Genomic DNA, 10,896 nt, shown 5'->3' with positions numbered 1-10,896 from the left:
TCAGTCAGGCTCACACTCATACCTAGGGGCAATTTAGAGCGTTCAATCAGCCTACCATGCATGTTTTTGGAATGTGGGAGGAAACCGGAGTACCCAGAGAAAACACCCGCAGGCCCGGGAAGAACATGCAAACTCCACACAGGTGGACCGACCTGGATTTCAACCCAAGTCCCCCACTCTGAGGCCAACGTGCTAATCACTTAACCGCCGGGCCGACCGCTCTTGATTCTTCTGGAACGAACTTAAAAGCCAATTCAAGCTCAATATTGACACAAATGTGATGTTTAATTTAGAGCTGAATGAAACAACACAATTTTGATGATTGGAGGATTTTTTTTTTTTTTTTTTGCCTGCAGCAGCTTCATCACTGGGACTGGGAGGAGCTGCTCTAAAAGAGGAGGCAGTGAAAAATTCTGTCCCACCCTTTTACACACGATATCTCTGTGTATGGATGGAGGTGGGAATAAGCAGCAGCAGGCAGTGTTTCATTAGGACACAGCAAGCCATTTACAAAGTGTCCAGCCAATCGAGTATTTGGAGTGAGATTCTACAAAGCTGCACATCATCCAGGGCCGTTCATCTATTTAGGCAAATGACGCCAAAAATTGCTTGCCTTTTCACTTCAGCCAGATGAACACATACGCTCTAGACTTTATAACTAAGGTAAGAGTCTGTTTAAAATGTCTTTCCTCATGGTTATTTTAAACAATTTGCTTCAGTGTGTTGTTTTGAAACAATAGAATTTTGCTACAAATACCCAGACTGACATCCTTGGGATTTTGAGTACAGACATGTTGCTAAACATAATCTCAGTATATAGCATGCCTATATAGCTGCACACACATTAATAAAGGCAAAAGAAAACATCATATACTACATGAAACAAATAAAGTAAAGAATCCGACTGGGAACTATGGCAAATATTACGTATTACGTAGTTTAATATTAGGTCCTGCTGCTGTTATTTTCATGACATTCCTCTCATCTGTGCTTTGCTTTATTGAATACTTTAGACTCACTTGTTGTTCTCAACAGTGGTTCAAAGGAAAACAGAGCCGAGAGTCACATGACATTCTCACCAGTTTGTGTATATTGTTAGCTTGGATCAGGAGAAAGGATAGAACTGAATGATGAATCACATTCCAACTGTCAGTTTCATGAACAAAGATTAAATATTTTTAGGAACCCTGCAAGTAAATTTAGGGCAAATTTAACAGATACAATATATTTTTTGTCAAAACAAGTTGCTCTCGCTAGAACAACAAAATGTCCTTTATACAAATAGTCGTTATTTTTGCACACTTTAACCTGCAAAATTGTATGTTTGGTTATAATTACACAAAAGCTGCTTCTAAATTTATCTCCATATTCACCTGCTGGTCAATAATTGCTAATTAATTCATACATGGACTTGATAAGCCCTTTGGATTTGTATGACTGATACACACATGAAATCACTCAAAGTTATTGCTTCTGGTCTCAAAAAGTAGATATATCATCTTCCACACAGATTTGCACATTAAATGAGAAATGTGTTGCGGGCACAGCCCAAGTCAAATTTTCTTGCAACTACGTGTTACTGACACACTTTTACTCATCCACTGTGGTTATTTTGCTGGAGAATTTTTTTCTTTTAGTTCCTTTCTGATATTGCTCTTTGGCTGAAACATGAACCAGTTTTAAAAAACATTTTAGTGGTTGACAGATGTTTTGAATTTGAACTGAAATGATCACAGCTTGTAGCTTTGTTGTTTCAGTTCCTATTTCTGTGGTTTACGGCTTTTAGGACTTTCTCACGCATGCCTAATGATGACGTTGCTCTAACTTATTCCAATTCATGTCTTAGATTAAGACTGCTTTTTACTGCCTGCTATGATGTCTTGGACATGCAGACCTTACTGAATTGGCTATAAGCCAATTAGAAGAAACAAGGATAACTGTTCATGCTCACATTCATACATAGGAGCAATTTAGTATGTTCAACCAGCCTAGTATGCATGTTTTTGGGACGTGGGAGGAAGCGTGGTGAATCTCACCGACTAATATACATTTCTGTATTTGTTAAAGAAATCAAGTTTGGCAAATTTTCCAAATGGAATTATTTGGCACCTGTATTTGTCAGGAAAAGAACACGCTCCGGGGATTAAACCTGAGACTTAAATGAGGAGCACTTCTTGGGTCATTGCACACACTATCTGATTACACACTGTTAGCGGGTCAGGGGTATGAACATGAAAGTGTGTAAGCGCATTAAAAGCAACAACAAAATACAGAATATACACATAAAAAGGAAACTACCCCCAATAAAGATTCAGGTGTTAAATTATTAAAAATAAAAAGGTGATTACATCATTTGTTTTAATAATCAAATATTTTCAAAACAAATGAAGGTACATCCAAAAGACCTCTGAATTTTTTTAAAAGTCATGAAGTGAAATTCATTCATCAAGTGTGTCACTTTCAGAATGGCCTCGTGCTAGTTCGGATAATGAGATCACCCGCAAATTTGGTTAACATTCAAAAGAATTAATCAAAATAAAGTCCAAATTCCCCATCTAATAGGAATATTTGAACTATATTAGGATATCCTGTTGGAAGCACCAACACTCATACATCATGTTCTTCTATTTTGTCTCAGAACTGTACCTTCATTGTTGTTTGGAGTCTGTTGCCCTTAACTGCCAGCAGCAAGACATAAATTGAGACAATATATTAGTTGAAAAAAAAACTGTTGAAAAGAAAATATCATTTGAAAAGAAATTCTCATAATGGGTGCCTTAGCCCATTTAATAATATATTAGTCAAAGAGAAGTTTTCTATTTGAGTATGTGATTTAAACCATGATGGCCTTGCTCCATCTGAAGTTTCTTTGTGCACATAGTAGTACATTAAAGACATTTTGATGCACTTATGCATTATACTAATTTGCTCTTTCTTTTTCTAGGCTTGGCATTTGAGCTTGTTACTCATCCTATGCTTTCACCTGGCATTGGGTGGTGTTCCTGGTCCATGCCGACATTCTATAACACGAAAGCATCTTCGGAACCTGAATCGTCTGGTGAGAATTATCAAACATTAGGCCCCTGCGAAACTTCCTATGTACCATTCAGAGATGTTTTTTCCCTTAAAATAATGTTATACTGTGCAGATTACACGAGGACATTCCTCTTATGATATATATATTTACTATTCGCTACATGTACTGGAAACTGTATTTGACAGAATATTTTTGTCCTTCTCCAGATTGACAATCAATTGGACAATGGGTGTTTTATAATTTATCAGTTCACAGAACATTTGAATTTGGTAAGTAGGGATTTTCTGACTTATGGGGACTTATCATTCAATTCAGAACCAAATAAGATGGTAACCAGACGTTTGGTCGACGGACGTTTGGTCGACGGACGTTTGGTCGACGGACGTTTGGTCGACGGACGTTTGGTCGACGGACGTTTGGTCGACGGACGTTTGGTCGACGGACGTTTGGTCGACGGACGTTTGGTCGACGGACGTTTGGTCGACGGACGTTTGGTCGACGGACGTTTGGTCGACGGACGTTTGGTCGACGGACGTTTGGTCGACGGACGTTTGGTCGACGGACGTTTGGTCGACGGACGTTTGGTCGACGGACGTTTGGTCGACGGACGTTTGGTCGACGGACGTTTGGTCGACGGACGTTTGGTCGACGGACGTTTGGTCGACGGACGTTTGGTCGACGGACGTTTGGTCGACGGACGTTTGGTCGACGGACGTTTGGTCGACGGACGTTTGGTCGACGGACGTTTGGTCGACGGACGTTTGGTCGACGGACGTTTGGTCGACGGACGTTTGGTCGACGGACGTTTGGTCGACGGACAGTTCTCTCTCTCTCTCTCATGATTATAATTTTGAGAGCGATAAAATCTAGCGACCAAACATCCGTTCACGAGATAAGATCATTTGTTTATATCTCATCGCAACCTTCACAATCCCTTCACATTTAATTCTTTACGACTCATCTCGTCTCCAGATATCAGCCTGAATTATTTTGAAAAAATTATGTGTTGCAGAGCAAAGTCTGTTACGTCAAAGCAGCACTTCCACAAGTACTAGAGCTTTTGAGAACACAATTCCATTACGGTAGCAAATCAGACAACAGAAGATATATCAACACTCTTGAAACGGCTATCTACTATCTTTACTCCCAAGGATGCATATCTCAAATAAATGAAGAGATTGAGGTAAGAATATTATAGAAGCACACTACATATCAGCCAAATAACTGTTGAGAACTCAATAACTGGTTTAACAATAACAGTTGGAATTGATGTGTGTGTTTAGGACAGTCCAACAAAATTGATAAAGTTGGTAAAATCCTCACCAAAGGAGGCTTTAAAAAAAGTCCAACATGTGATCCAGATGTATATGAGACTGATGAGATTAAGCACTCGTGCCGTGGACTGGAACTGTCAAGCAGAATATACTGCTAGAGATTGTTTAAATACTACACAAGTTACTGTTACCAGCACTACAGGTAAAGAAAAAATATCTCGACAAGTAAAACAAATGCATACAGTGGTACTTCAAAGTTTACCCCAAAACTAATTCTAGACACATGACACTCGGTGAGGTCTTTAGAAATTAGCAGTAGCTCCATCCACAGTTCAGCCTATCAGAATACATGAACATTTTTGTGGTAAGCAATATTTCATGTTGTTTCAATTATAAATTGAATTCTTATTTTGACTCCCTTCAAGTCTTTGTCCACTCTATAAAATTTAATGGCGTCACATTAATGTTAACGTTACCTCCCATAAACTAAATTGGATTTTAGTCACACACTTAAACATAAGTGATCAGCCTTGTTATACAAAGTGACAACGGCAATTTCATTGGATTTCCTTCTTGGATTCTATTTCTGGTTACTGTTGTACACTCATTAGAACTCTCGGTTTTGAACTGCCAGGTACCACTGTACAATTGACAAGTATGCAGTTAATGATGTGTTCAATCTGTATTTTATAATTCATATTTTTGTAAAGTTAGTATGATTGAGAATTGTTACATAATTTCTTTCTATTTTTCTGCAGATGGAGGCCACACATAAAGCTAGTCTTTTCCAGTACCTGGTAAATAGTTTTTAAAAATGTACCAGTGTTTTCAATGCTTCACAACTAATAGTAATAAGGAGAATGTATTATAGCATTTTAGGACAATCTATAGCATTGACAAACAAAAATTATGCAATCAAACAGAACCTTTTTAGTCCTTTACCTCGGACAGACACAAGGAACAATGATGGCTGCTCTGTGCCGGTTCGATTTTCTGAGAAAAATATATATAATAAAAATAGATTGTTATAGTTTTCAATTATTACTTACATTCGAAAGCTGTTGGTTAGATTTAGGCCACAATAAAGCATTTAGAAATGGAACCCACCTGATATTGAGCAATGTGTTATGTTTCCTTTAGGTTCTTCTCTCTGCTGCCATGAACCAGGTTGACCAGCAATCTGAAGACATCAATCTTTCACAAGAACCTGCATTTCTGTCCCCATCATTATTTGTTCTGTGTTCCGTGTATTTCCAAATATATCTATATACCAAATGTGCATTTAGATGAACGATTGGCCACTTTATTGACCTTTGCAGAATGTATTGTCATTGTAATCTTTTTTGTGTGTGTAATGATGAAAGTATGCAGTATGACTGTAAGATCTATTTTTTTATTTAGAAAGAAAGTTTTTTTTCTTCTAATAAATTACACTAGCAACCCCCCCCCCCCCCCCCGAAAATATATATCTAGTCTCAATCCTGCCTCCTACCCAAATTAGCTCTGAGAATGGCTGCATCTTGTCTGATCTGGACCAAGCCTCCTTCATATCTGACTTTAATTTAAACAAAGTTCACATTTTCTCACGGCTACTGTATTTTCTGGACTATAAATTGCACTTTCTTTCTCAGTTTTGCTGGGTAAGTGCACTCCAGCTATGCATTGTAATTCCATAGTTTGTTTGAGGTAATCAGAAGTGATAGTGAAGATGACAACTTTCATGGATTTTAATTTTTAGGGGGTTTGGAGTAGGGTTGGGGTTTATGCCAGAAAATCCCCCCCAGACATGCTTTCTGGAAAAAAACTGTGGAAATAGGCTGGCAGGTAATGAATGAATTATGAAATAGGGCAGCCTCACTGTATGGTGAAAATAGTAAAAAAAAAATTTAAAAAAATAGTCTGAAAGTACTTTCTCCAATTTCAGAACATCAGGCTTGTTAAATTCTCCACATGTGATCTCAGACCAGACTGGAGCCACTTTGGAAAAACTGTAAAGGAAAAAAAATGTTTTTTACAATCTCATTCAGAGCAAATAAAAGAATGAAGCCCATTGAACAATCTTCTAATTAAATTCTTACATTTTGGAGGAATGGGATGTTCACCACTGACAAAACAAATCCCAGTGCCATTGGAAAAAAAGACCTATGGAAAGTAGGGGAGAAGTATGACAAACAGCAAATGGGGGATAGGAAAATGCACTTAGCTGAAATATTCATCTTTAAAAAATTAACTATAATCACAAGGTAGGGAAGCATTTCTTCCTTTTGTGACCTCAGAAGAAAACCATCCGGGTTTTCAAATTTAATGTGGTACATTTTTGAGGGGCGATTCAAACAATTCAACAACTACAACAACAATATTCTACCCAAAGATCTGCCTGGGTTACATGCAACAGCACGAATAGAGATCACTTCCATTTTATCAGTTTACTCAAACTTTTTTCTATATCAACTGACCTGAATAAAAGGACAAAGCCGTAAACCTCCACCATCATCCCAATAATTGGCCAACGGCAGAGCACCAGTGACACACCTCCCAAGAAGAAGAATGAACCTCGGAACTTATGTTTTTGGAAGAAGAACAGCACTGTCCTCCTGATGCCAATGATGAATGTTAAACCTGTCAGAAACAAAATCTATAGGAAGAAAGTAAATTAAATATATCGTACGTATATGTATTTGCGACTGAATCCATTCATTCAATCATTCATTTTCTGAACTGCTTTCTCCTCATTAGGATCGTGGGAGGTGCTGGAGAGTATCCCAGCTGACTCTGGGCCAGAGGCGGGAACACTCTGAATCCAGCCAATCGCAGGGCAGGAGGAGACAGACAACCATGCACACTCATACCCATACCTATGGGCAATTTAGAGTGTCCCATTCATGTTTTTGGAATGTGGGAGGAACCCGGAGTACCCGGAGGAAACCCACACAAAGGCCACACAGGTGGATCGACCTGGATTTGAACCCAAGACCCCTGTGCTGTGAGTCCGATGCGATAACTACTCATCTGCAGGGTCACAACTGAATCCATAGATTTAAAAAAAAATAAACTTTTCTAAATTACAGAAAGTATAAAGTGAAATCTTACTTACATTTCCGAAAGCCAGCAAAATAGAATCAAAGTACAGCAACACGCCAAATAGCAGAAAGAATAACCCAAATCCCAAAAGACCAATTCCAGTCTCTGAAAGAAAACATATATTAATTTGACTTTTTTTATTCCAAATTTCTTTTGCACTTTTAGCTACATCTTTAGTTTCTCACCTCAGCCTGGTTACTTTCACAAATTATTTTTGTTTCTAAATATTTGTAGTTTTCTGTGTTTGTTTCTTTGCTAAGCATTCAAGTCAACGTAAAACATGTTTATATTTAGAGTAAATAAATTGATATTGCTTATATGACACACACTCCCTATAACGTGTGTTCTAATTCTGTATGGTAGTTTATGATTTACAGATAGTCATATTAACAAAAATATGGGAAGACTTACTCTGAAACTCAGTAATGTCAACCATGGTAGTCCTTAATGCAAATTCTCTTCCTATATTGCCAGCTTTGCTATTCTATGACAGAATGCTTTCTTTTTCTAGTGTGACCTTTGAGTGGTGATTGTGTCAGTGCGTGAGCTGAAGATTAACTAGAAGCACACACTCTCCCCCTAAGGTGAATAGTGACGCCATTATTTGACGTATTAATCTTTGTAGCCAATTGCAATGTGTCTTAACATTTAGTGTGAGTGGTCCTCTAACATCACCCTGAAAATAAAACCACTTGATAAAGACATTTTAGCCATATTTAAAATAACCATTGTTTCATGAACACATTATAGAATAAATCCTTACCTTAAAGGTCTGCTGCCTCACTTTGCCAGCATGAGCCAGAGAGCTGTAGACTTTACCTATACAAAAGGCGGAAAAGCAACAACACATGGTTCAGTGAAACCTAATCATGGTGATATAAAGTATGTCAGATGATTATGTTTTAAGCTTTTATTTAAATTTGGATGAATACCTGTATATTCTGCCATGAACAAATTCAATAACCTCCCAGCATTCTCCAAAGTGCAGAATTTAGAGATGCCACATCTTCAAGCAGGCAACATGCAAGAATGATCAATTAGAGTCATTTCAGAGTCAAAAATCTACCGGTAGCGTGATAAAAAAAAGCACTTAGGCGAGTAAATTGCTCTACGCCTTACCTCGTCGGGCTAGTCGAAAGAACGGGACACTGCATGTGTGCTTATTTTACACAGCTGCGTCACCAATTGTCGTAACCACGCCCATATTGTCCAGCCATATTGAATGTGGAAAAGATGGTGGCTTGCTTACCGCACCCTGAATCGGTGGACAGACTATCACAGGGCAGAAGGAGACGGACAACCATGCACACTCACTCCTAAACCTAGAAGCAATTTACAGTGTCCAATCAGCCTACCTTGCATGTCTTTGGAAGGTGGGAAGAAACCGGAGCACCTGGAAAAAACCCACGCAGACAACATGCAAACATCACATATTGGGACCGAGCTGGATTTGAAACCAGGTCCCCCACTATGAAGCCGATGCACTAACCACTCATCCCCCGGGCTGACCAGGTTATTATTGATGCTTTTTTTTATGTGTTGCAGCTGTAACTGCAGTAAAGGTTTTATAGCAATAAAATTGTTATTGAAGGTTGATTGATTCAAGTGTGAAATGCACTTCCCACCACTGCTATTTAGTATTTTTTGTTGTTTTTGTTTGTTTCTATGAGTTTATATTGTCAAATCTTTAAACATTAAACACAAACTCAATTTCAGCACTTTATTTAGACATGTAGCAAGACTGAAGACCATCATTCTCATCATTATTGTCCTAATGAGTGCATAAGCTTATTGATGAGAGGAAAGTTTCACCTCAGTAGTCTGTTTTTGGCAGTGAAATACCTCATAAGCAAGTGGATTTAAATTACAAGTATACATATGTACTGTATATTCATTCCAATGAAAACATTGTATCATACAAATACTGTAATGAGTTCCAAAGCATCTGGAAAAGGACATTATTTGAATACATTCAATTTATTGCAAGGTTTACTGAAAGCAAGCATACTGTTTTTTTTTTGTTTCTTTTTAGTTTTTTGTTTTAATATTTGCATAGTTCAAGCAGTTTGTTGATTTTTCTCTCAAAGTAGTCATTCTTATTCATAATAAAACAATAACCTTGGCAATCACGGAATACTATACCGGCCAATAGCTAACAACTGAGTCGATATACAAACCATTTATTCGTGACATTATACTACTGATATTGAAAAACATTTACTCACATAAATCGTCTAACCTAACATGTCAGATTCCATATATTAAAAATATCTGTCCGTGTTCAATCCAAAAAGAGTAACAAAATGAAAACAAAGCTTTTACTGATGAAAAGTGTACAAATTACATCTTATTATTGTCTTTCTTTACATCAAAAATATAATTAGTGCCATTTTCGAGCATGTTCCCTTTCTTTAAAAAAAAGGATAGATACAGGTAGTTTAATAATAATCTTTGTTTTTGCGTCGTGAGGGGCATAATCTGCTTTCAGCGTAAAATTAATCTCCTCTTAATTTTTACAACATTTCCTTAAAATCTGGTTTTAAAAAGACAGGCCACTTGGACATTGAGCTCCAGACAAAAAGGACAATGAAAATGTTACGGATGGTGATACACAATGTTAAAGTGGATGTTTAAAAGTTGAAATTAACTCATTACCACTATTTTATCCTGTTCAAAAAGGTAGGTTGGGGTTTGATCAAATATGTTTTATATTGTGATTCAATATTATCACAAATTTACATGAATTGTTAAGTCATGCCCATACACATCTTCACTTGTGTGGCAATTTAAAATGCACATACACACAAAACACATTTAATTAAACGTTCAATTTTGAATGCAAGAAATTATTTTTCATTTGGTCCTTTTAAAGCTATAAACTGACAGAAATAAGTGCCATAGTAAAGAGAAATAACTTTCTGAAAATTTACAAATATCAATCAAATTGTTTGTATTTAGTCATGTGTATTGATTTAATAAGATGAAAGAATTCATCATATTATGCTGTCTGTTTGAATTTTTAGAATTAATGGCATAAAAGATATTTCTCAAATTCTTTTTTTTTTTGCCCCTGTATACCAACTCATGAAGGGAATATTATAAATAAAGTAACCCTACCAAAGAAAAATGTATAAAATGCACAAACATATTTAGACATATGGCACTGCATGATTTACTGAAATGTAACCATTTAACTGCACTGTAAACTGTCTTTCCTGCTAACTAACTCACACAGATGTATTTGAGTTCCATGTCTAAGGTCACTTCTATTTTCATTTAATGTGTATAGCTTACTACTTTTAAAGACATTCATCATTCTAAACTTACCATATATAGATGTAGACAATGACTCTGTTAATTTCTTGAACATATACACCATATACAGATATATATATACACATATATATATACATATATAAACATATACATATATATATATATATATATATATATATATATATATATATATATATATATATATATATATATATATATATATATATA

General features: G+C 36.6%; 2 protein-coding genes across 2 annotated transcripts; one reads left to right on the top strand and one right to left on the bottom strand.

Annotated features, from left to right (window-relative positions):
• The first annotated feature begins 48 nt into the window (after positions 1-48).
• On the top strand, positions 49-5,760 carry csf1a (colony stimulating factor 1a (macrophage)). Its single transcript, XM_077726755.1, has 7 exons — positions 49-663; positions 2,945-3,058; positions 3,244-3,306; positions 4,050-4,220; positions 4,321-4,513; positions 5,070-5,108; positions 5,452-5,760. Exons 1-6 carry the CDS (start codon positions 631-633, stop codon positions 5,084-5,086), a joined length of 591 nt encoding a protein of 196 aa, XP_077582881.1. The 5' UTR covers positions 49-630; the 3' UTR covers positions 5,087-5,108; positions 5,452-5,760.
• Positions 5,761-5,776: 16 nt separating this feature from the next.
• On the bottom strand, positions 5,777-7,901 carry golt1a (golgi transport 1A). The gene is made up of 5 exons (XM_077726753.1): positions 7,804-7,901; positions 7,406-7,497; positions 6,768-6,946; positions 6,390-6,453; positions 5,777-6,299 (listed from the first exon to the last, which is right to left on the bottom strand). Exons 1-5 carry the CDS (start codon positions 7,826-7,828, stop codon positions 6,270-6,272), a joined length of 390 nt encoding a protein of 129 aa, XP_077582879.1. The 5' UTR covers positions 7,829-7,901; the 3' UTR covers positions 5,777-6,269.
• Between the last annotated feature and the right edge of the window lie 2,995 nt (positions 7,902-10,896).

Source organism: Stigmatopora nigra, chromosome 10, assembly GCF_051989575.1.
Source record: "Stigmatopora nigra isolate UIUO_SnigA chromosome 10, RoL_Snig_1.1, whole genome shotgun sequence".
Lineage (NCBI taxonomy): Eukaryota > Metazoa > Chordata > Actinopteri > Syngnathiformes > Syngnathidae > Stigmatopora > Stigmatopora nigra.
Note: the sequence above shows the minus strand (reverse complement) of the source record. Positions and strands in the feature narration are given on the sequence as shown.